The 25,295-nt window shown below is 45.0% G+C and overlaps 2 protein-coding genes across 37 annotated transcripts in view; one reads left to right on the plus strand and one right to left on the minus strand.

The window, feature by feature from the left end:
* Positions 1-1,075: 1,075 nt before the first annotated feature.
* On the minus strand, positions 1,076-10,265 carry YOD1 (YOD1 deubiquitinase). 3 transcript variants are annotated; one of them, XM_005667547.4, is made up of 4 exons: positions 10,213-10,265; positions 9,689-9,946; positions 8,224-8,383; positions 1,076-7,222 (listed from the first exon to the last, which is right to left on the minus strand). In XM_005667547.4, exons 2-4 carry the CDS (start codon positions 9,737-9,739, stop codon positions 6,519-6,521), a joined length of 915 nt encoding a protein of 304 aa, XP_005667604.1. In that variant the 5' UTR covers positions 9,740-9,946; positions 10,213-10,265; the 3' UTR covers positions 1,076-6,518. The 3 variants fall into 3 exon arrangements, with proteins under 3 accessions (XP_005667604.1, XP_084833039.1, XP_013835092.1); XM_084976913.1 differs by having other exon boundaries at positions 9,689-10,265; XM_013979638.3 differs by lacking the exons at positions 9,689-9,946; positions 10,213-10,265 and having other exon boundaries at positions 8,224-8,730.
* The window catches only part of PFKFB2 (6-phosphofructo-2-kinase/fructose-2,6-biphosphatase 2), a 36,105-nt gene continuing 19,871 nt past the window's right edge, over positions 9,062-25,295 (plus strand). For 15 of the 34 annotated variants that reach the window (XR_014815704.1, XR_014815701.1, XR_014815702.1 and 12 more), the window contains exons 1-10: positions 10,401-10,468; positions 11,559-11,666; positions 18,497-18,622; positions 19,426-19,522; positions 19,938-20,004; positions 20,146-20,220; positions 20,688-20,744; positions 21,626-21,750; positions 24,328-24,535; positions 24,953-25,099. Coding sequence is in view for 20 of the 34 variants with exons in the window: in XM_084976906.1 (XP_084833032.1) it covers positions 11,579-11,666; positions 18,497-18,622; positions 19,426-19,522; positions 19,938-20,004; positions 20,146-20,220; positions 20,688-20,744; positions 21,626-21,750; positions 24,328-24,535; positions 24,953-25,099 (990 nt within the window). In the remaining 14 variants the exon portion in view is untranslated. Of the gene's footprint in view, positions 9,355-10,235; positions 10,357-10,400; positions 10,685-11,558; positions 11,667-18,496; positions 18,623-19,425; positions 19,523-19,937; positions 20,005-20,145; positions 20,221-20,687; positions 20,745-21,625; positions 21,751-24,327; positions 24,536-24,952; positions 25,100-25,295 lie in introns of those variants that run through there. The other 19 variants (XR_014815706.1, XR_014815699.1, XM_084976893.1 and 16 more) reach the window with 5 other exon arrangements.

Below are 25,295 nucleotides of genomic sequence, written 5' to 3' on the forward strand. Positions count from 1 at the left end.
CTCTAACATTTACCATGCATCAGAATCACCTGGAGGGCTTGTAAAAACAGATTGTTTTATTTTTAATTTCTTTCTGAGAATTTTCATTTCTTACAAGTTCCCAGGTAATGTGATAAACACACTTGGAGAAGCTTTGCTTTATGGGTATAGTTAACTGTTCAACAAGCTACTGCCATACAATCCAGGAGACTCCTTTTAATATGAAGTTTGGCTTGACTTATTCTAAGGTTGACCCCCAAGGATATATTTTGTTTTGGTGCACAAGCTAGATTGCATTATGGTTCCCATTCCAGAATTTTTTTTTTTTGTCTTTTTGCCTTTTCTAGGGCCGCTTCTGAGGCATATGGAGGTTCCCAGGCTAGGGGTCGAATCAGAGTTGTAGCCGCTGGCCTAAGCCAAAGCCACAGCAATGCAGGATCTGAGCCGTGTCTACGACCTACACCACAGCTCAGGGCAACGCCGGATCCTTAATCCACTGAGCAAGGCCAGGGATCGAACCTGCAACCTCATGGTTCCTAGTCACATTCGTTAATCACTGCGCCAAGACGGGAACTCCCCATTCCAGAATTTTTAAGCTTTCAATGTGAAGGAAAGGACAAGTGGCTCCATTTAGTTAGCCAAAACTAGCCAGTTCTAATAACTTCAGTGTTGTTTCAAATAAATGTTTAAACCCTGACATTGTCAAAGATTAAATAAATTCTCCCATAGAGATGTTGCAGTTTCCAAACAGATCTAAGTTCGCGCAGATCTCAGTCTATTATAAATGAAAGGGAACATTCAGACTTTTCACTTTGACAATTTGTCAGCAACAGACATTGAATTACAAATTTCAGGAGCTGATCACTCACCAGAAAATATGGAGTTGAAGAAAGGAAACTTCAAAACCTTCTGGGTAGATGAAACATTTTAGTTTCTCTTGTCAGTCATTAAGATTCTGCCTATAGAGTGAGATTTGGCAGATAATGGTACACAAGTCAAAGCAGAGGTCCATTAGCTTTTGATGATAAATATGTAACTGGAGTGTGGCAGCTGTTCACTGGCCCTCTGCCCTCCCCAAGATATGCTCAGACAACAATATTTTCACTTCATTTATTCCTTCAAAACAAGTCACTTCATTCATTTAAGTACTTAGAATTATACATCTCATAAATAAAATCAATGCATCTTAATGATAAAGGCAAAATCACATAAGAGGTATACAAAATGAAAATTAGACATTTCCCAGGTAGCAACAGTGCATTAACTTAAAAAAAAAAAAAATGCTGGCAAGTAGACAAAATATTTTTAAAACAAGAAAGCATTTTCCATCTTCATTAAGAAAAAAAAAATTCTTATGCCAAAGGAAACAGGACTTTGTTCTGCTTTACCCTTTCCTGCTACTTTTCAAGTCATATTTTAAAGCTCTAAATTTTACAATTTTATGGGTTTCTTCTTGTGTTTAGGAATTTCAACCTCGAATGCATTTATACAGGAAATATAGGAAACTGTTATTCTCTGTTCCTTTTGACAAGCTGTATTTTAAACTTAGTATCTTTTTAAAGGAAAAAGAATTACACTTTGCTACAGAAATTATATTTCCTGTAAACAGCTTATATCATGAATGGCACCAAGGTGAACTGGAGAACTGACAAGAATTAGGTGCCCTGGTCCTTTTAATTAACTTACAGGCTACAACTAATACAAATCCTATTACCAGTTATAGTCAGGCTCATGTAATCTCAGTAGAAACTGTAAACCTTTTTTTTTAGGTTAACCTGTTTACCTACAACTTACTATCATATCTTTACTAACCCTAAACTCCTAAATGTAGGTTTGTATTTTTAAAAACAAGTATAAAAAGGCATCATAGCAAAATGCTTATTTAGGGTTTTATACTTTACTGACGAGCTTTTCAGTTATGGCCTTGCTACATTCTATGCCAAGAAATGGGGGAGGAAGGTTATGGTGACACAAAGGCATTGCTTGAGATATTTTCTGAAAAGCCTAATTCAGGACTAGGAATGCATTCACTTAAGGATCTCTCTTTATATGGTACTTTATCTTTCTGCCTCTTTCTCCCTTTACTCTAAAACAGCATGGGAGGACTATCAATTTCCTTTAAATTCTATAAACCAAGACCTAAATCAGCACCCCACAATTCCAGAGTAACATCATTTCTTCAAAGTCAAATATCCAAAGCACTGTAAACAAAATATCAGCTAAGTTTTGGAGAAAAAAAAAAAATTATTTTCCACACTTGGGGAAATCGTATAATCTTTTTAAGTTCGATGAAATTTGTTGAAATAACGCATTTATTATCTAACAGTAAGAAAACATCTTTAGTTAATAAACTAGCTTATTCAAAACAAGTGTTTCACCTTAGACTTAAAAATGATGTTGCTTATACATAACTTTCAAGGCCTCAGACTCAAAAATCAGCTCCTTTAAAATAAGTTGCTCAGAAACAAATGAAGAGTTTGAGGACTCTAATCTTTTCAAAGCTGTAGTAGTCATCTTTGTGCTACAAGGACAAATACTTGAATACTGCATTGTACAATGAATAATAAAGAACAATCACATTATAGAAATAAGTAACATTTTGAATGCCAGGGCACAGAGCATGCTCCTAACAGTTCCTGAAATCCAGTTCTTCTGTTAACAAAACACCAGAATGTTGTGCCACTGGATACATTATACACTGATGGTAACTGTTAAGAAGAGCTAATTGTTGGGAGCTGAAGAATTGTATTTTAACATCTTTGACAAGACCCCTGGAGAGGGCTTACATGTAAACTTTCATTTCATATTTTTAAAGTGCAGCAAATAATAATAAATGTGTGTTCTCAACACATGAAAGAACATAAAAATCTTAATACATCAACGTTTAGGAAGGCCATTTGATTCATAAAGAAAAAAAATCATGCTGCTGCTCATCATGTATACTCTCTAATTTTTTCAAAAAAGACAGAAAACTGTTCAGTTAGGGCAACATGAACATTCATTTTTTTCGCTGTGCCCATGGCACGTGGAAGTTCCTGGGCTTGGGACTGAACCAGTGACAGCAGTGACCCAAGCTGCTGCAGTAACAATGCCAGATCCTCAACTCACTGCGCCACAAGAGAACTCTGCAACATTCATGTTTTAATGCCTACATAAGATAGAAAGAATAAGCTAGATATGCAAGGTGAACATGGGCATTTAGGGGCACGTATGGAGTAGTAATATGTTAATTCATTCCTGATTACGATTTTGCTGGATCTTGAACTACTTTATGGGATAATCAAATGGCATGACTATACCAGCTTTTGCCAACAGGGTCAAGCTGATCAGCCCCCAAACTTTCAAGGGTACCACTTGACTGTGCCTATTAAACATTCATGGGAAATAACCATGAACCACTAACAGATGTACCACACTGCTGTCTTCACATGGCTATCACATCACAAAATTCCCAGAGATACTAATTTTAACTTCTGAAATCACTCTATCTAGAAGAGCATCTTAACAGCCCTACATCTCATCTTCTTTAAGTCCAAAGAAGAGTAAGGAAAAGAAGAGTGAGGGAAAGTAGAGTAAGGAAAAGAAGGAGTGGGAGATAGGAGAGCACAATAATGTAAACTATCCTCATTTTAATAAAAAAAATTCTTGTACGGCAGTCAAAAACTGAATGAATGGGAAGATGGGTTTCATTCCGCTCAAGTGCAAATTTAAGGTTTCTTTTAAACCTGCGGCAAGATTTTTCCAAGAGTTTAATAAGTGCAATTAAAAAAAATCTTTAAGGGAGTTCCTGTGTGGCACAGCAGAAGTGAATGTGACTAGTATCCATGAGGATGCAGGTTCTCCTGGCCTTGCTCAGTGGGTTGGGGATCTGGCATTACCGTGAGCCGTGGTATATGTAGGTGGCAGATGTGACTCGGATCCCGCATTGCTGTGGCTATGGTGTTGGCCAGCAGCTATAGCTCTGATTGGACCCCTAGCCTGGGAACGGCCCTAAAAAGCCAAAGAGAAAAAAAAAAAAAAAAAAAAAAGAAAAAGAAAAAAATCTTAAAGTTCTGTGAGGCTTACAAGCTTGAGTTCAGAGCAAGTACAAGTTTAGGTCTTTAATCCTCAATAATTAAATCAAACAGTCTGCAAACAGTACTTTATCTTGAATTTCTCATGATCAGATCATTAAAGTCCCAGTGCAGAGTTTCAGCAGCTAATTTAAAAAGCCATTATTGAGAGCAATCTATCAGTGTCCAACTGAGAAATGCACAACCCAGTTAAAAGGTAAAATAGAATAAGATCCCCTGAATAAATATCTGACACTTGCTATAAAAGCATAAGCTTAAATATGCAAACAAAAGCACTTAAAATGATGGGTTTAATTTTATAAAATATAACGTTCTATTTCTTTCCATTTGTTAAATTAAAATCAAATGTAGATAATGTATACTCAATTCTAAAGTGACAGAATTTATGTTGGGCAACACATCAATGCATACCTGGTACATTATAAAGTACTCAATAAATATCTGCTGTATGAATAGACTTCTGTAAAATTCCAGTAAGCAAATATTAAGTTTGGCCCCTGAAATACTTAGGAAAGGAAGGCAAGGTTTATGAGTAATGACATATAAAGCTCAATTTGATGGGTGTTACACAGTGGTACACTCCTAACTTCAGCTTTAAATTTAGTGTTTTCTGGGGGAAATAAGAGATACAAAATCCTTTTAGACCAGATGACAGTCAGATACAAAGAGATTTTCAATCATATTCATTTGTACATATTATGATTGCCAAACATAAATACTGGAAGCTCACAAGTACTATTTTTAAGGCTCAGTAAAATAGAAAATTAAAGTTATACTGACCAAAACAACTCATAATGCCTAAAAGAGTTATTCACGCAAAAGGTACTTAAGAAGTGTCATCCAGTGATTTCAAGCATACTTTGTGAATTGTTCTTTAAAGGTACTTTCCCCCTAAACTGTTTACATGTTCCTTGATTTTATTTTATCTTTTTCCCCCCTTAATTTTACATGGCCACCTCCATCAAGGCAAAGTGCTACAAGTAAATCTCAATTTTAAAACATTTGCCAAGAAGATAAGCTAAAAGAAAAGATACAGGTGCTCTAAGGTATACCATTGGTTTTCTAAGTGAGATATTTAATCAAAAACAAGACCAAGGTAACAAAACTTCACAACATTAAGCTTCTTCACATTATGTGAGATAATATATAATGAATTATAATTTAGCATCCCTGATCTTCAGAAGAATTAAGAGGTAGAAAACTTTTATCTGGAAGATCTCATAGTGAACCTAAGTTTTAGAGGGTGTGCCTTGTGGATCAGCCCACCAAGCAAATGGCTCTACATCTAATACTAGAAAGGAGACTGCTGAATAAGGCAAAGACTTAAAACCTGTCATATTGTGGAAGTGAAGCAAATTCACTCAATATTGTCATCCCAACTACTTTAAACTTCTGCAAAAGACAAAGATTGTGGATAAACAAAGTGCTAATTTGCAGAAATGGGAAATCATTTAAAAGCATTAGTGGTGGGATAAGGTTAGCATGAAAACAAACACTGTTTAGGTAAGTCAAAGATCTCACAACAGCCAAACCAAAGCATGGCACTATTACTTAAGATAAAAATTTTTTTAAGGAGCCAGAGGAAGTGATCTTAACAAAAAGCTGAGAAAATTAAATCCCTCCAGGCAAACCTTTAGGTAAAAGAGCAAAAACCGAGCACTCAAACCTCAAGAAACCTCAATTTAAAAAAACATATCCTACTTAATTTTAAAGTTTTATCCCATGTGACAAAGATGAATAAATGAATAGCATTAAAACAATGAGGCCAATGGTCTTTTAAAGCTTCAGTAAGCTGCTCAGGCACCTTTTCCCTCATACATTCTACTTTTATACACTAGAAATCCTAAATTGGGCACTATCAGTTCCTATTTTTAAATAACATTCTCAAGGAGTAGACTGATCCCTGTAAAAATTGCTTGTTATGGACTTTGCATACAATGAAGTACACATTTATAAAGTCTACCAAATTGCAATATAAAATCAGTTTTGACAATTCTGAGCATCTTCATTAGAGGAATCTATTCATAATTTAGTAACGTTAACTCATTCCGAATTTTTAAAAGGACTCAATTACCGGAGACACTGTGGTTAATGTCCAGTGGCCTCCCTGAGGCCTTTTACATTACCCCAAATATGATGCTGTTTTCTTCTCCCAGTTAATGCCGCTGGGTGCTAATTTATAATACTAAAACTCAATCTTCAGGTTAGTGTCAGTAGGTAGCAAGGACCACCTATTCTGTCACCCCAGCAGAAAGAGGGCATGGATCACCACTGTAGACGCACATCTGTAAACTTGCACACTAATTTTAATCTTAACAAGGAATTCAGTGTCTTAGTGGTTTTAGGTTAAAATGATGGTTCAAGCATTGTGTCCTTTTACTCTTGAGGGTTACGAATAGCTTATTGGAAAACCCAGAGCCTTCTGGATCTGTGAGGTAGTAGGCTTCAATCCTCATCATGCATGGATCACACTTCTCCAAAGTTGGTATGGCCTGTCTCCTTGGCATGGTCCCTTGCTTCTGCTTGTCCAGTTAATCCCTTCTGACATACCATGCATCTCAGGGTGAAGCGGTTGACATCAGTAAATTGTCTCTTGCTTCTAGCTTCATCTGCTAATTCCAGTGCTTGTACAAGAACAATATCATCATTAGAGGAGAAAATGGTCAGAGGAGGGGTGTCTGGGTCAGGGAAGACACGCTGAAGTGGATCATAGTGGATGCCATCATATATAAGCAGGACCCGTTTGGTGTATCCTGCATCTTCCCCAAAACGATCAATTCTTACGGTCTGTGTATCCACTACACATATTTCGCATTGATAAAATTTAGACAAAATGGATATCTCAATAGCTCCACCCCAAGTATCATCCCTTTTGATCCAGTCACAGTACTCTTGATTTGTTTTTCCCAGTATTGCCTCACTATAGAAGTCTGGATCACTTGCTACGATTTGTGCTATGAGGCGTCTCATCTCCGGGGCACAAGCTGGATTCAAGACTCCTCCTTCAACAACATAGTACACACTGGTAAAGAGGCAAGAGTTGTCTGCTGGGACCGTTGTTCTGGTAAGCACAGGCAAAGGTTCCCTGACGTAACTAGGAGCACCATGTTTTGTAAATGCAGGTGATGTTTTGGGTCTGGTTTGGTCTTCTTCAACGATCAGCATGTCGCCTGTCAAAAATAAAACAAATCCAGAACTGCAGAGACATCATAGATGAAATGGGTATTCTCTAACCAAGTCTGTAAACTACAAACACGAGTTAAAAAGTGTAAGTTGGGGTTAGCAGGGAGAATACAGTTTTGCAAACATGTTTCGTCTTGTTTACTGAAATCTCCATAAAGATGAAAACAGAACAAAGAGAAAAACGTTTTAGGTTGCACTTAATTTAGTAAAGGGGCCTGAGGTATCCACCTTTATAATTTACTTGAAAAGACCCATTTCAAGAACAAAATTTTCTTAAGCTTGCTCCCTGCAGTTTACAAGCATAGATCGTCAAAAGATTTTTATTACAGAATAGGCCACTAGGGGGTTCTCTCCTTCTGAAACTTAATTATCTACTCTAGTGTTTACAGGGAGGGATCCTTGATATAACAGGGGAAAGGCTTTTAATTATCAATATTGCTGTTCAAGCTTTCATATTGGATAGAAATAACTTCTGTTGTCTAGAACTTAAAAAGGACTTTAGTAGATGTGTCAAAGCAAACTCTAAAATGAGTACACCTATCAAAGGAAGTATATATGAAGGTGACTGCAAAAATGAACCAGGAAAGCAAAAAAGTATCCTACATCCTTCAGACCTGCTGACACCTTTCAGTGATCTAAATGAAAACAGCCATCAGGACAGAAAATTTAAGTTCCACCTTTAAAAATACTTTTGTGGACGCAGAGGTTAAACAAAATGAATGAGATCTTTTCCAGACATACTAGAAAGCAGTGGGAAGGGGACTCCAAGCTTTGGGCTTGTCAGAGATCGGGCCCTCCCTGTCTCTTTCAACTGTACCTAACGTCAAGGAATTGCTAGACACTTGTCCCGACCTCCGTCAGAGTTCTGTTTTTTAACCTGTCCTCGTCCTCAAAGCCCCCAGCTGACCCATAGCCACCTCAACTGTTTCCACATGCCCCTCTTGGTCTTCCCAGGACTCTGCCCGGTCCCAGCCTCGATCCCCCTTACCTGACTGGATGGGCAAGTCCCCCAGAATGGTATCCCCTTCGCTGAGATCCAGGCACTCGGGTGGGTATCCGACAAGGATGCGCTGACAATCGGGGGCAATCCCGGTGATGGCGGCAATTTGGCCCTGGAGTTCCCGCACCCGGGTACGGCTGGACAATCCCTGCAAAACATGTGTGCCATCCTTGGCCTTGCAGCGGAGCCGCCACATCGTGTCGCTCTGGCCGCCCATAGGCCAGACACCCGTGGACCCAGCTTTGGTCCCCGCAGCACGTTGGGAGACGCCGCCGGGGAAACCAGCCTCCCGCGGGACTCCAAAATGGCCACCCTTTGCCGGACCAAACATCGCGAGAAGTCGCTGGCTATAGTTCTCGCGACACTCCGCAGCTTCAGTCTTAGCCTATTCTTAAAGTGACAACTAGTTCCCACCCACCCCTACTTTAGGTGGCAAAGGGTGATGATTTAGCCGTATTCCTAAAGTGCGGCTAGTCTTGCTGCCTGTAGAACGAGTGAGGCACCTTCTGCGTTGGCAGAATATATGCTCAAGGGAAGAGGGCGGAGAACGGAGTTCCTGAATCTAATACATTGGAATGTAACCTTGCACTTAGGTCGGAAATTATTAAATTGGGGCTTCCAAACCACGCCGGATCATAGTTCGGAAGGCAAACGAATGCCAAGAATGGTCAGTGAGTCAAAAAGACCTGTCAAAGACAAACATATACTCGTGATTAGACGCATGGCTGCAGCAAACACTGACTCATTGAGGTTAAGGGACCCGGGGGACTGGCCTTTCCACCTTCATGAGCCTGCAACTTAAAAACGTCCATTTGCCACATCAGAAAGCGCAGTATGAGGTCAGCATCTGGGCCGAGGGCTATTCGGGAGGTGCTGGCAGTGTAAGAAGGAGGAATGAAGAGGGCTACCGTGTGTCATCCAGATTCCAGTTCGCCCTAGTTATACAAATACCAAGACGACTCCATTCCTGACTTCATTATGGCGAAGTACTCACGTAATCAGGAGAGCCGGTGAGGTGTAAAGGACACGCAACCCCTGTATTTCACAGCAACGTGATAATGCTAGGTTGTGTGACTTTTTCCAACCCCGTATCCCTAAACACAGGACTGTGCCTTCCAAGTAAGTGCTCTGTAAACACTTGCTGAATAGTTAGAACCAAGTTGTATAAGCACAGAGAAGGCAACTGTAACATACTGGGAGTTGTAAAAAGTTTCAACGAGTAGGTAATGATTTGAGCTGTTCAGAAGGATGAATTTAACCCCCAGGTGACAGAGGAATAAAAATACCTCTGAATTTCTCTCTCTTCCAAGAAATCCATACTCATTGTTCTTTTTCCATCCTGAATCCGAAGCAGCAAGGCCTACCCCGCGTAGAGACAGTTTATCAACAGAATCAAGCATCAAGGGGGCCTGGGGGCAACTGTGAAAAGTTCACTCGGAATGTGCAAACTCACCTCCACTGTAAAAGCCTCTAGATCTGAATAAGTTATATGGAGACTTTGCATCTTTTCAGATCTTTCATGACCCAATTTTCTCCTTGAGCAGTTTTTCTCTTTGGTTCTTCAAGATGACCATAACAGATGGTACAGTGTGAGTGGTAAGAGGGAGAATAAATAAGATGGTAAATCCACTGAAGTATGTGCATGGATCCAGGGAAGCTCCTGGTTCAGCGGTGAGAGTTGTTGATTTCCTTAGTTTACAGTGTCCGCGACCTGAGGCAAGAATATGCAAACACCTTAAGATGTATTGTGGTAGTTTACTCTAGCAAACACCTTCCAAGCTTACGTCCCAATTTACAGATCTAACAGATCCCGCTGGGATTCAGGAAAAAGCGTTAATCTCCGCAATGATTTTTCCGGTCACCCTCTCAAGACTTCTACTAGTTCATTCTCGCGAGAGGATGAAAAAACCCACAAAACTTACTTTTTATTAATCCCGCCCCCAGCCCTGTTAGTTGCCAAGCAACGATGCAACCAACCTCCACGGTGCTGGGAAACTTGCGAGCTTGTGATTTTTCCCCTTCACAGTTCTATCCTCCTTCTGGAGCTAGCGTCAGTGATTCTAATTTGAGCCCCGCCCCCTGAAGCCTGCTTGCTCTCTATTGGTGGACGATTCTCTCCAGGTGAGGACCAACGCGGGAGTGGGCGGAGCCAGGCGGGGGCACGTGATTTGCCGGCGACTGGTGTGCCGGACACCGGCCACAGTCTGTGGGTTCCCGTCTGCCGCGTTACCCGGTAGGTGCTGGGGCCACAGACGGGAGGAGTCTTAGGAGGGATCTTGGGGTGGCCGACAGCTGTACAGCGTCTTGAAGGGTCTAGGCGGACGAGAGGAGGGAGGGGCCGCATGCACCCTGAGATGTGGGAAGATGAAGCCTCGTCGTTTCGGGGAAGTACGGGCCCCCGGGCGTCGCCTGGAGTGCGGATGTTTAGGAACTCAAAGCTGCAGTTTATGTGAGTTACAGGATTTGTGTGGTTAGTGGAAGTACAGTGCAAGGTCCCTGAAGCAGTAGGACCTTCCTTCCTCACGAGTCCTTGTCCGGGTTTGTAGGGAGAACGCGTGGGGCTCTCCCACACTAGTTCGAATCAGGACTTACCCGTTATTCTGTAGGCGACCTTGGGGAAGTTATTTACCACCTCTTTGCTCCCCAGTGTTTCTTCCATGGACTGTTTCCCAGGGGATCGTTGGGGAGAGGGTGTGGACAAGGGCTTGAGAGTAGGAACACCAGAGGAGAAATGGTGACGGGTGAGGGCTGTCTCTGGGTCCAGTTACAGTTTTTCCTTCAGGGGATATGTTTGAGATTTTTCCCACTTCTCATTTTTTTCAGGACTGAATCCTCCCATTGGACTGCAGTTACTTTATGATAATGGACTTGATCTATTTGCAACTCACCCCACCCCCAACTGCTGCCACTACTCTCCCCAGATTCTTAAACTGGAATCTGAAGTCAGGAAGGAACTTGGATGAACCACTTAGTTTGATTAATCTCAGTTTTTCAATCTGTAAAATGAGGAGAAGTAATAATGGTAGCAAAATCTGTTTCATTACAGGATTGTTGGGAGGATTGAAGGAGATAATTTATTTGAGTGTAAACTCCAAAGTCAGCAATATAAATGCAAGCTTCTGCTGCACCTCTTCAGAGATGAGGAAACACAGGGCTAGGGGCATTCATGACTTATTAGGGCGTATAGCTCTTAACTGGGAAAAAGGCTGGACTTGACTCTTGGGCCAGGGTTCTTGCACTTATACCTCTCTGATCCTCTTCACTGAGTGTTTGGAAGGTTGTCTCCTTCCTTCTCTTCCTTATATCCCTTTTATCCCTTCCAGGGGTCCCCTGAAGAGCTGCCATGTCTGGGAATCCTGCATCTTCCTCAGAACAGAACAACAACAGCTATGAAACCAAAACAAATCTCCGAATGTCAGAGAAGAAATGCTGTGAGTGGTGGGAAAGAGGAAGGGCTGCCTTGTCCCGGGTTTTTGTCTTGGGAATATAGTTGTAATCCTAGACTTTGCTGCTCAATGGGAGTAAGAAATAAGTCTTTGACACGGGAATTTAAAACAAAGGCCATCAGGGGAATTTCCTGTCTGAAACAAGTAGACTCCGTGAAATGTCTGTCTTTGGTGCTAGGCTGCCCATGTGGCCGAGCATTTTCTTCCTGCTTTTGTTAACTGAATCTCTGTCTCCTGGGGGTATCTGTACACTCCACTGATGTTGAAAGAGCAAGCACTGTTGTATATGCAGTGAGTAAGACAGAGAGGCACCGGTACAGGGATTACTTGGGGCTGGTCCCGCTAACGGTTTCCCTTTATCGCTTAGGCTAAGTTTTGTGAGAGTGCTGCTCACTGCAGAAATTGCAGGTAGGAACCAGTCACTCATTTCTACAGACCTAAGGGGAATCAGCCTTGACATTTCACTTCTCGCCGTGTCTTGGGCACCTTACTTTCTCATAGGTTAACCTTTATACTTTGCAAACTATTTTCCCTGCAGGTTCATTCCTCTGGGGATGGGTTTCACAGGAGCATCTCCATGCCCATTTTTTTTAGACAGAGACAGCAGGTGGGTTTGCAGAGAGGTGAAGTGTCATTTCTTTTTTTTTTCTTTTTGTCTTTTTGCTATTTCTTTGGGCCGCTTCCACGGCATATGGAGATTCCCAGGCTAGGGGTCTAATCCGAGCCGTAGCCACCAGCCTACACCAGAGCCACAGCAACGCGGGATCCGAGCCGCATCTGCAACCTACACCACAGCTCACGGCAACACCAGATCGTTAACCCACTGAGCAAGGGCAGGGACCGAACCCGCAACCTCATGGTTTCGTTAACCACTGCGCCACGATGGGAACTCCTGAAGTGTCATTTCTTGTCCCCATGCATCTGTATGCTGAAGCATCCTTAATAGACTAGACTCCAAGAATGCATAGCCCAGTCCAGAAGGTCCCGGGCAGTTGGTTTCCAGATGTTTGGGGAGAATCTCAAGGAAAGCTAACTCTTGTTCCTGCTTCCAGGTTCCTTTGGAACCTTACCAGGCCTCACTTCAGTGCTGAGGAAACAGCCAGCCAGCCTGAGACTTGGCATCATCTCACGTTCAAAGCTTTCCCAAAGTCTCAACCTTGATGTCATGCTCTTGTCAATCTCATGATTCATGATAATCATCTCTTTTCACCAGGCGCTGACGAGGCTTGTTGGGGCTTGGGCTGTAGCTGGGGAGGCTTGTTTGGATGTGATGTTGGGGTGGGGACACCTCTTTGATTAGGGTCTTCTTTCTGTGCCAGGACTGGAAGCCAGGTACTGAGGGCAAACACTCCATGGAAAGTAACTAGCATAGCATGATATTTGAGTGCAGCCTCTGGAGTGAGACTGCCTGGGTTTAAATCTTGGTTTTAACTTCCTGGCTGTATGGTTTTGAACATGTTGTTAATCCTTTCCAGGCCTCAGTTTACTTTTTAATAAAATGGGGATGTTAATTGTACCTTCCTGCAGAGAGATGTGAGAATGAATGAGCAAGAGTGTTGGGTACATGGTTAAAGTGTGTTAATTTTCACCGGTGACTCTATTTGCATGTTGTATTTATTTCTGAAACATTACATATAGATTGAATTATAGTCTAAATGCTGTGCTGGAGCTCACTCTTTAAAGCTCCATGGGAGTTCCCCTTGTGGCTCAGTAGATTAAGAAACCAACATAGTGTCCATGAGGATGTGGGTTTGATCCCTGGCCTCGCTCAGTGGATTCAGGATCTGGCATTGCTGCAAGGTGAAGCCCAGGTCGCAGGTGTGGCTTGGATCTCTTGTTGCCGTGGCTGTGGTGTAGACCGGCAGCTGCAGCTTTGATTTAACCCCTAGCCCAGGAACTTCCACATGCTGCAGGTGCAGCCCTAAAAAGAATACAAAGGAGCCCTGTGAAGAATTATATTTTTAGTAAAGAATGTTTTCTCAACAGTGTGGTAACCTAGATTTGGGGATATGGGATGCATATCTTAAAGAGAGCTGCCCTCATGTTGCTAGGACACTTGAGCCAAACAGGAGCAGAGAACTGGTGTCTGGGCGCTGGGGGGCAGGGGGAGCTGTGGGAGTCTCTGACCCTGCACAATTCCCAGTGTCAGACCTTCTAGTTCTGCTTCTCCTCCTTGGGAATCCCCTATCTGGCTCTCTTAACTCTTTTGCGCTTTTCCTGCCTTGAGGGCTTTTGATTAGTGAAGGAAGCAGTGCTCCCAGGTCTCTTTCCTGTCCTCTAGACTGTAATTCCTGCTGTAAGCTCTGCTCTCCCCTTCCCAAGTTCTCCCTTCTCCTCTGCTGGAGGCATCTGGGTTGTTCTGAAACGGCTGTAATTCATGAAGAAGCTCCAGGTTCTTCCCTTGTGGTTAGACTGCAGCAGCCATAGTCCAAGGAGAAATAGTTTTGAGACAATGTGTTAATGTCCTTTTTCTTTGTTATTTGCCTGTATCTCAGAACCGGATCCCCTGGCCGTTTAGTGTTCACGTCCAGCAGTTGCTTTATAAATAGCTCACCCGTTATCCCATTGCTGCTAATTACACCTGTTGTTAGCTGAATTGGACTCTGGAAAGTGCCTGAATTGGAGGGCTGAAGAATGTCTTTAGGGAGCCAAGACTTCCAAAAAAGCATGACTGGAATTTCAGCTGCTCCAGGGATGGTGGAAGAGGGGGGGTCATGCTGGCTGAGGTGCCTTTAAGGTGCTCAGATGACTGGTTTCAGGGCTCAGTGAAAGCAGGAATTGGGGGTAGAAGGGGAGGTCTACATGCTTTTCTTTCTTTTATTCTTTGGTATTTTTGAATAGGTCTGGAACTGACCAGTTCCCATATGAGCCTTTCCCTAATTACAAAAGCAATACACGTTCACGAAACATTTGACCAATACTGAAAGAAAGGGAAAAGCAAGAAATCTTTCACAGTTTCTCCTGACCTTGTTAAGTTTGCATCTTTCCAAAATCTTATGCTGTTGTATCCTGTTAATGAAAATAGTTCACACTGTACATACTTTGTTCTACTGTTCCTTTTTTTTTTTTTTTTTTAATGTACTATGTCCTGGACGTTTTTTTTTTTTTTTCACATCAGTAAGTTTAGATTTACCTCGTTCTGCATAGTCTTGCCTTGTATGTATATACTAGCCTCTCCCTGATGGACATTTATGTTATTTCCAGTTTTCTACTGTCACAAACACTGCTGTAGAGAGCGTCTTTACACATACATCTTTCCCTGTTTGTGCTAGCTTTTTTTTTCCTACAGAAAAAATAGGAGGAAAGATAGACACCTTTGAAATGTCAATTAGTATTCCTCCAAAGTTCTATATTGTCAGCTGTTTTTCATATTTCAAAATACTTGATAGAAACTGGGCGTTAAACTATAGTGGTACTGGTTAACTAAACATTAACATAATGAGTGTGTGGCTGCAGAACTTATGTTTATCAAACAACAGAACATAATGGACAGTTTCTTTTGATGTCTGATGAATAAAAAGAAAATATGGCTAATGAGGCACACTTACAGGACAGCGTGTTTCAAAATATTAGGGCTATTTAGAACAAAAAGTAGAAGAACTTAGTCATGAGAAAGCCGGGCACCATGGTCTTTCTAGACTACCTTTAGGTTCAGATCAGAAAGCAGAGTTGTGCTGGCCACGTGGCTCCCTTTGTCAGGTGCTGACAAGAGCTGAAACTGGGCAGTCCTGAAACTGGGAGTCTGGTCAGAGCCCTGACCTTGACTTTCCATTGAGTGATTATGGGCCAACCTCTTCTCATTTCTCCGCTTGAAGTTTTCTGTCTAGGAGGGAAGTTATCAAGCCCCCATTTCCTCTAAGTGTGTTGGTGAGGGGACAGTACATTTCAGATTGAGAAAGTGAATTCCACCTTGTTGGAAGAGATTTTTCAGCATTGAATCGGCTTTCCATTGTATGTCAGGGGGGTATGCTACCTTGTCTCTGAAATTAATGGGCGTGGAGTATCTACTGCTCAGATTAAAGTGGTGATGGTTTTGTTTTTTAATGGGCAGGACCCACTGTTCCTAGTTGTGCCTAGGTGGCAGTTTGAGGTGAGACGCGTGGTTTAGTTTTGTCATCAGGAAAATGAGAAGCCCTAGGTGCAGCAGGTGTGCGCGGGCGGGTTATGGGCAGAGTTGGGAGGTGTGGTGCTGGGGGCCCCTGTGGGGAGTCCTTGGTGCCTGGTATTTTCTTCTGTTCTTAGCGCTCTCTGTCCAGTTCGGTAAACATGGAGCATCTGGTTCCCTGGTTGGCTTCAGTGCATCTCCTAAGTATTAGTTCATTTGCAGCTTCAGGGAGGGTAACAGGGCCTTTGGGGAAAGTGCCTAATGGGCTGGAAGGTGTGGACCAAGCAGACAAGAGGTGCAGGTAATGAGCCAAGCTGTGGGGATTGAGGAGTGCAGTACTGAGTTGCAGAAAGTGAAGACTCAGGAGGATTGCACTCCTGAAGCCTGAGGCGCCTCATCTGCCTGTCAGGGGTCAGAGATCGATGATTAGTGTCAGGCAAGGCTGCAGTGTGGCGTTCGCTTGCCTTTGTGCTCCCTGTTTGGACAGAGATGAAAATCACTTCTGTTGCTCATTACCTACCTCGGGGAGGGGTGGGGTGCTCCTGCCCAGGCCTGGGAAATTTCCATGCGCACACTGGTAAAGGATTATAAGCCAAGCCCTGTAACCCCAAGTCTGGGCTTCTGCGCCCCGCCCCCTATCGCCAGGGCTTCTGGGTGCTTCTTGCCAAACACCCCTAGGAAATGCTCTTCCTTCTGAGGTCTGTGGTCTACCCATGCCCCTCTGCCCACTTCTCCATTGAGATCTTTTTACATTTCCTTCTCGAAAGAAGAAAGATGACTTTCTCATCCACATACCTTAGTTTTGTTGAATTGTTTTTTAGCCTTCCATGGTCACCTTGTCCCAGGGCAGAGAAGCAGCAACTACTTGTGGGGCTCGTTCTTGAAAGCAGTGCTGGGAAGATCAAGGTGAAGGTGGTACTTTCTCACCCACCCCCACACAAGGCCTCTCTCATAGGAACCATGGAGCCTGGGCCCTCCCACGTGACCTCAGTTGGGGTCTTGGCCCCAGGAACATGGCTGGCAGCTTGCAAGGCCCTCCCCTACAACAACACACATCTATCCCCTGTGAGCAAGCTGATGAGGAATCAGAGGCCCTTTTGATGGAAAAAAGCTGCCAAAGAAGCACAGGATCTGGATTCTAAGGCTAACCCTTCCCATGACTCATTGTGTGTCCTTAGGCAAGCCACTTGATAACTGAGCATCTCGTTGGCTCCACCTGTCCAGTGAGACCTGTCTGCGTAAATGAACATTCCTTTTTTCTTTTTCTTTTTGGCTGGGCCCATGGCATGCAGAGGTTCCTTGGCCAGGGATCAAACCCGTGCCACAGTAGCAACCCAAGTTATAGCAATGACAATGCTGGATCCGTAACCTGCTGAGCCACCAGGATACTCCCTGTAAATGAGCATTCCTGAAGTAAGTTTCCTAAGGAAGGGCAGCCCAGTGGCTCTTCCTGCTTCTTAACTGTCTTGCTTTTACTTGGGCCTTTGAGGCAGGCTGGCTGATGCTCTTGTGGGCCGGCTTTACCATGACGCTTCCTGAGGGCTGGTCAGAACCTCTGGCAGGAAGACTTTGCCACAGTCTAAATGGTTGAGAAATTCTGTTCGGAGTTCCCGTTGTGGCTCAGTGGTTAGCAAACCTAACTAGCATCCATGAGGACTCAGGTTCAGTCCCTGGCCTCACTTAGTGGGTTAAGGATCTGGCATTGTCATGAGTTGTGGTGTAGGTTGCAGATGTGGCTCGGATCTGGCGTTGATGTGGCTGTGGCTGTGGCTGTGGCTGGCATCTGCAGCTCTGATTGGACCCTTAGCCTAGACACCCCCATATGCCACACACGAGGCCCTAAAAGACCAAAAAAAAAAAAAAATTTCTGTTCTAAACTTATGCCTTGAACACAAAGGCCACCATAGGCTGAGGCCAGGCTCTTTTTCCGTGAGCAAGATAGCTCTTGCCTGTGGCTCTGAGGGACTAGATGGGATCCTCAGGATAGAAACGCTATTGGTCCTGTTAGAGGAGCCAGCTCAGGTCTGCCCTGGTAGGATCTCTCCAGACACAAGACCTTCCTTTGTGGCTACATCACTTTCATGTTACTAGACATCCTCATGCTAAGGAAGGTACTTTGATTACTGTCTTTCTAATCCTCGTTACTTCTTTTTCATTTCTACCTTTCGAACCTCTGTGAAGACCTTGCACAAGTGGGAAAGACATGTCTTAGTTTTGGGGTACTTTCTGGAAGTCGACACGACTCTTTTTGTGTGTGTGTGTGTGTGTGTGTGTGTCTGTGTCTTTTTGCCTTTTCTAGGGCTGCTTCCCGCGGCATGTGGAGGCTCCCAGGCTAGGGGTCCAAGCGGAGCTGTAGCCGCTACAGCAACGTGGGATCCGAGCCGCGTCTGCAACCTACACCACAGCTCACGGCAATGCCAGATCCTTAACCCACTGAGCAAGGCCAGGGATTGAACCCTCAACCTCATGGTTCCTAGTCGGATTTGTTAACCACTGCGCCACAACGGGAACTCCCGACACGACTCTTTGATTCTGTTTGAGGAGGTTCACCCAGCCTCTCCTCGGTTTGCCTTCTCAGTCCTCCTGGACACCTGCCTCACTGAGGCGTATGAAGATCAAACCAGACTGTGACCATGAAGTTCCAAGCCCAGGGCGCAAACCTTACTCGGCCCCTCATCACTTAGTTCTGTTTTGTTCCCTGTCCTTCTAGCGTGGGCGTCCTACATGACCAATTCCCCGACCCTCATCGTTATGATTGGCTTACCGGCCCGGGGCAAAACCTACGTGTCCAAGAAACTCACACGCTACCTCAACTGGATTGGGGTGCCCACCAAAGGTAGGTGTAGTCATTCCTTCCTTGGGAAAGGAAATGATCAGTTTCTGGGCATAGGCCTCTGGGAAGACTTCTTTTCCCCGGCATTAGGATTACAGGGTGGTCCTGGCAGCAGTAGCGGCTGCTTCCTGGTTTCCTGGATTCATTCCCTGTCCATACACCTGTTCCTCATGGCCTGGCTAGATTGGCCTAGTTTAGAGGCAATGCCTTTGATAAGAGTCTTAAGAGTTAAATAAGTATATGGCTTTACACTTTCAAAGTCCTTATATCTACACCATCTTTTCTTTCCTTTTATTTTTTTCGTTTTAGGGCCACACCCGTGGCATATGGTGGTTCCCAGGCTGGGGGTCTAATTGGAGCTACAGCTGTTTGCCTGCACCACAGCCACAGCCAGAGCCACAGCAACGTGGGATCCGAGCCGCATCTTCAACCTACACCACAGCTCACAGCAGCGCCAGATCCTTAACCCACTGAGTGAGGGCAGGGATTGAACCTGCAACCTCATGGTTCCTAATCGGATTTGTTTCTGCTGTGCCATGACGGGAACTCCAACATCATCTTTTCTAATCCTCGCAATGCCCCTGGGGAAGAGCCAAAGTGGCTGAGGAAATGGAAACTCAGACAATTTCAGACTTGTCCAAAGTCTTGTAAGTCAGAACTCGAACTTAACCCGATGCTTAATCTGATGTTCCCAACATACCATGGTACTTTTTTTTTATCCATTTGGCCACTCTGACATTAGATCAAGAAGTCTCCTTTGGAACATGCCATTGTTTCACTGCTGAAGGGTGTGGGTGTCTCTGCAGTGTTTAACCTTGGGGTGTATCGGCGTGAAGCGGTCAAGTCCTATAAGTCCTACGACTTCTTCCGGCATGACAACGAGGAGGCCATGAAGATCCGCAAGTGAGTCTGCTCAGGCCTGACCTCCAGGCTGGCTCTTTCTTGGCCCTCATGAGACCAGATGTGATGGGGCTTGGTTTCCCCATGACAGGGAATCTCCTGTGGGGATCTAAGTGCAAGTTATCTTCAGGGCAGGTCACTGTGGGCTGGGGTAGGTAGAAGAAGAGGGCTCAGCAAGCCGCGTGTGTGTCTGTCGGCTCAGCCTATGTGGGGCAGGGGAAGAAGGAAGATAGGGAAAGGTAGAAACATCCCAGCAGGGGAGTTGAAAGGACTAGTTAGGGAAGATTTTTAACGGGTGGGGGGGAATGAAACGGGAAGGGGTGTGACTCCTGTGCACCCCGGCTGTTGGTATCTCTGGCTCTGCCTGAGCCTGGCCTTGCCCCAGTCCTCTGGCTGATTCCCTCTGCTTTCATGACAGACAGTGCGCTCTGGTGGCACTGGAAGACGTTAAGGCGTATCTCACCGAGGACAACGGGCAGATCGCAGTAAGCCTTCCCGGTCCCTTCCCCATCTCGGTCTCTATCCTTTCAACAGCCTGGCTGTGCAGCCCCACACTGGGCCGGCCTTGGAGGGATTTCGTTGCTCGGTGGGTCCCCACTCCCCTACCCCGTGGGCTCTCTTCCCAGGTGTTCGATGCTACCAATACCACTCGAGAGAGGAGGGACTTGATTTTGAACTTCGCCGAGGAGAATTCCTTCAAGGTAGGATCTGCCTCTGAGCTGGAGGAGCAGAGGACCTGGAGGCAGGGAGTTAGGAGGGACAGGTGACTCCGTTTGACTGGTGGGTGAGGCCGGGACTGGACATCCGACTCCCTCCTCTTGGTGCATTACCTCCGGTCCTCGAGTGTTTTCTCTCAGGTCCTTTCTCAGACCCTTAGCCTGTGTGTATGAGGCCCCGGGGATGTGGTAAGAGCCATTTTGAAAAGAAAAGGCCTTGAAGGCCACTTTGATGAAAGAAAATCCTGGCGGATTGTGGTAGCTGGGATGGGTTAGGGATTGGCGTGTGCCATCTTTATTTTTTATTTTATTTTTTATTGTTTTTTTCTCTTTTTTTTCCTCTCTCTCTCCTTTTTTTTTTTTTTTTTTTTTTTTTTTTTTTTCCTTTCATTTATTCTTTTTGGCAAGTGCCGTCTTTGACTCATCCATCTCTGCCTTCTCTCCCTGGCCAGGTGTTCTTTGTGGAATCTGTCTGCGATGATCCTGATGTCATTGCTGCCAACATCCTGGTAGGTGACAGCCCTACATGCCACCACCTCTTCTACCCTTAGCTCCTTGTGTGTGTGTTGGGAGGTGGAGTTGGGGACAGTCAACTATCTAAGGGAAGAAAGAAAGAGACGTATTTAACAACACAGGGTGGTCTTTTTGCGCAGCCAGAACACCCTTTTGCACATCCATGCTCTTTGAGGAAAAAAGGAAGAGTTAGCTGTTGCGTAGAGGTCAAACTTAAACTGTAGGAGTCCTGGCCCTGGGTTCTGAGTATCAGCTGGCTGCTGAGACCTAGGTGTGTTCTTAAAATAGACCAGACTCTTCATTATCTGTCAGGGCCGCTTTATAGGAAGGTCCTCTGCCCACCAGTGGTCTGATATTCAGGTCAGTGTTCCACACACCAAGAGCCTCATGCCCTGTGTGGCCACAGCTTATGCCAGTGCCCATCGGATGGTTGTGCCGTGCTGTGCCGAGTAGACATTGTGCGTTGTATCATGGGGGTGCTCTCCCTGCAGCGTGGGGACTTGCAAAGAGGTGTCTGGTCCACGTTGGCCATGCATCAGATCAAGCCCCCTGTTCTGAGCGGTCGTGGGGAGAGACTGAATCCCATTCTGTTTTCCCAGGAAGGTACAGAAAGGGATTGGGGCCCAGGAGCAGCTTCAGCTGCGTGTCTGCCTCTGTGTTTCAGCCAAGGGCAGGCACATGACTCCCCAGTTGTCTTTCCCTTCTTGGTTGCCAGGGTCACAGGACAGGGAGGGAGTGCTCAGTGAATGGGGAGTGCCAAGGCTCCAGTGAAAGTCCACTTCTATGGACTTCCTTTTCTTTATTTAGCAGTGGCTGTTTGCAGGAGGGCTGTTCAGGGCAGACTTCTGAATAGGCCCTGCTCTTCCTGTGATTCCAGGAGGTAAAGGTGTCGAGTCCTGACTACCCTGAAAGGAACAGGGAGAATGTGATGGAGGACTTCCTAAAGAGAATTGAGTGCTACAAGGTCACCTATCAACCCCTTGACCCAGACAACTATGACAAGTAAGGTCAAAGGCCAAGGTTTGAAGGGCCTGAGGCAGGGGTCTCCTTTGAGAAAAGAGCCTTTCTCCCTGTGTCCCCAGACTTCCCTCTGACCATCCAGACCTATGTTTACATCATTCCAGGGAAGCAAGGTATGGATTCGTGGCCTCTATGTGGCTTGAATCTTGTACTTAAACACTGGAGTGTTTTTTTATCTCAAGTTCTTCTTCTTCTTCTTCTTCTTCTTCTTTTTTTTTTTTTGTCTTTTTGCCTTTTCTAGGGCCGCTCCCATGACATATGGAGGGTCCCAGGCTAGGGGTCTAATTGGAGCTGTAACCACTGGCCTACGCCAGAGCTACAGCAACTCGGGATCCGAGCCACGTCTGTGACCTACACCCCAGCTCACGGCAACGCCGGATCCTTAACCCACTGAGCAAGGGCAGGGACCGAACCCGCAACCTCATGGTTCCTAGTCGGATTCATTAACCACTGTGCCACAACGGGAGCTCCTATCTTAAGTTCTTCTTGTCTGTCCTCTGGAGCATGGATTTCTCAACCTCAGCATGATCGACAATTTGAACTGGATAATTCTCTGGTAGGGGATGTCCTGTATGCTATGGAATGTTTACCAGCATCCCTGACCTCTGCCCTCTAGATACCAGTAGCACTCCCAAGCTGGGGCAGTCGAAAATGTTTACACACATGGCCAAATGTTCCCCGGAGAACAAAATCACCCCTGATTGAGAACCACTGCTCAAGAGCAGTGTTTCTTTTGGTTTTGTTTTGTTTTTTTTTTTTTTAGGCTGCACCTGCAGCACATGAAAGTTCCTGGGCCAGGGGTTGAATCAGAGCTGCAGCTGCTGGCCTGCACCATGGCCACAACAATGCCAGATCCGAGCCGCATCTGCAACCTACACTGCAGCTTGAAGCAACATGGGATCCTTAGCCCACAGAGAGGGGCCAAGGATCAAACCAGCACCCTCACAGAGACCATGTCAGGTCCTTAACCCACTGAGCCGCAGTGGGAACTCCTAGATCAGTAGCTTTGATGCTGTAGGACACCCCTTAGAGATGTCATCAGCATTTGATTAATTTTTGAAGTTTATTGTGTGTGTGTGTGTGTATATATATATACAAATACATTACATGTATAATACATGTATGTTGCACATGTAAATAACATATGTGCAAATATAGCATATATAAAGCATCATATATTGTACATTTTTGTACATATGTATGTAATACATATACACATTTTTTTTTGGTGTATTACTTACTGTGGCCGTGCCTATCAGCAGTGTGGTATAGAGCACAGGTTAACTTGATGTGTGTGAGTGGTAAGAGCCATAACGAAATGACAAGTCCACGTTGAGGAATGATGTGTGGACAGGGAGACCTGCGAGAAGGTGGCCTTTGAAAAAGCACGCAGCCAGAGCAGATAACAGCTCTGTTTAAGTGCCAGTACAATCCTGCAGCCAAGCAAATGGCAAGACATTGTGCAATAGCCCACTGTTAAACTGCTTCTGTGGATGCTTGATGTTTTGAGTCTTTCAGCTCCTTCAGGTGTGTTGCCCAGAATGTTAGTGTCTGGAGGTGTTCCTTAGTACAGAAGTTGAAAACCACTGCCCTTGAAATGGCGCAATAGCATGTTCTTCAGTTAGCCCAAAGCCCTACGTAGAAAAACATTCTAGGAGTTCCTGTCGTGGCTCAGCGTTTAATGAACCTGACTAGTATCCATGAGGACCGGGTCCGATCCCTGGCCTTGCTCAGTGGGTTAAGGATCTGGCATTGCCGTGAGCTGTGGTGTAGGTTGCAGACGTGGCACAGATCCCGAGTTGCTATGGCTGTGGCATAGGCTGGCAGCGACAGCTCTGATTTGACCCTTAGCCTTGGGAACCTCCATACGTCACGGATTTGGCCATAAAAACAACACCAAACCAAAACACCCCCTGAAAAACAAAACAAAAAAGAAAAACAGAGTGTGTGTGTGTGTGTGTGTGTGTGTGTGTGTGTTTATAGATATTACCTCTGGTGGTAGGGTTATGAGTGATTTTTATCTATCATCGTTTTTTCTTAACATTTTTAAGAATAAGCACATTGTTTTTATAATGAGAAAAATTTAATGATGGCCTCCAACGGAACAGTCTGTGTGAGTGCTTTTGAGAGAGGCTCAACAGGTGGTCACAGGGCATGCGCAGAGACCTCTGTGGTTCTGCCCCCTCTTCTCCCCTCCCTGCTGGTGGACACTGTCCTCTGACTCTGTCTTGACCATCTCAGATGGGCGCTGTGCTTCTCACCAAACTTCAGCGTTGGCGACACCTTCATGTGGTTCATTCCCATTCTGTCCCCCATGGGAAAGCCTGAATTCTGTTTACCATACGTATCCATGGTGTAGGCTCTGAGGACGTGGCATGTCTTGGTTCTGAAAAGTGACCCATCTCTTGGTTCCTTCAGTGTGGGTGGGGCGTGGCAGGAGAGGCGGTGGAGCTGCTGGGAGCCCTTGAGGAACTCACCATGCCCATCCTTTCCCCTCCTCCTGTCATCCTCACCTTTTCATCGCCAGGGGATTTTTTTTTCCCCCCTGCTCTGCCCCAGGGATCTTTCTTTCATCAAGGTGATAAATGTGGGCCAGCGATTTCTGGTGAACAAAGTCCAGGACTATATCCAGAGCAAGATCGTCTACTACCTCATGAATATCCACGTCCAGCCCCGCACCATTTACCTGTGCCGGCACGGAGAGAGCGAGTTCAATCTCCTAGGGAAGATTGGGGGTGACTCAGGGCTCTCGGTGCGGGGAAAGCAGGTGAGTCATCGTCCAGCAGGCTGGATTTCCCAGGCTTAGAGTTAGAAGGGCAGGGTGGAGGTCAGCCCTCTTATCTCCTTACTTCTGAATCCCACCGGGGCTGAGGCTGTGCTTTCAGATAATCAAACAAGTGAAAAGAGTTTCCCTGCACACTGATTCCAGCCCTGCATCGAAGGGTGCCTAATTTGGAACCCTTTCTGCTGTGATCATTCATCCATCAGATATTATTTATTGGGCTCAGCGTGTATGCTTAGCATAGTACAGGGTGCTCTGGTTAAAGTTCATTTCCTCCCTAGGTTTATTTTAACTATGGTGCACCTTTCAGAGTTTGACCGGGGTCATACATGCTGAGTTAGCGTCCTCGGGGAGTGTGTATGTGTTTTCTCTCCTTCTAACATTTTTGTTGCACACCCCCAGTTTGCCCAGGCTCTAAGGAAGTTTCTGGAGGAACAGGAGATAGCAGATCTCAAAGTGTGGACAAGTCAGTTGAAGAGGACTATCCAGACCGCTGAATCTCTGGGGGTGACCTATGAGCAGTGGAAGATTCTGAATGAGATTGATGCTGTGAGTAGGACGCTCTGATGGCTAAAAGCCAGCAAAGGTCTCCTCATTGGGCAGGAATGCTCCAAAGTCACCATGTGGGGCATTTTTATCTAGAACACTAGAACCACCAGGTAGAAATTTTGAGGAACAGAGTTCCATTCCTGGCTCAGTGGAAAAGAATCTGACTAGCATCCATAGGACACAGGTTCAATCTCTG

The sequence above is a fragment of the Sus scrofa genome, chromosome 9 (assembly GCF_054392235.1).
Source record: "Sus scrofa isolate SSC_HxYL_T2T_F1_AM1 chromosome 9, Sscrofa_HxYL_maternal_Yorkshire_Landrace_v2.0, whole genome shotgun sequence".
In the NCBI taxonomy this organism is placed as follows: Eukaryota; Metazoa; Chordata; class Mammalia; order Artiodactyla; family Suidae; genus Sus; species Sus scrofa.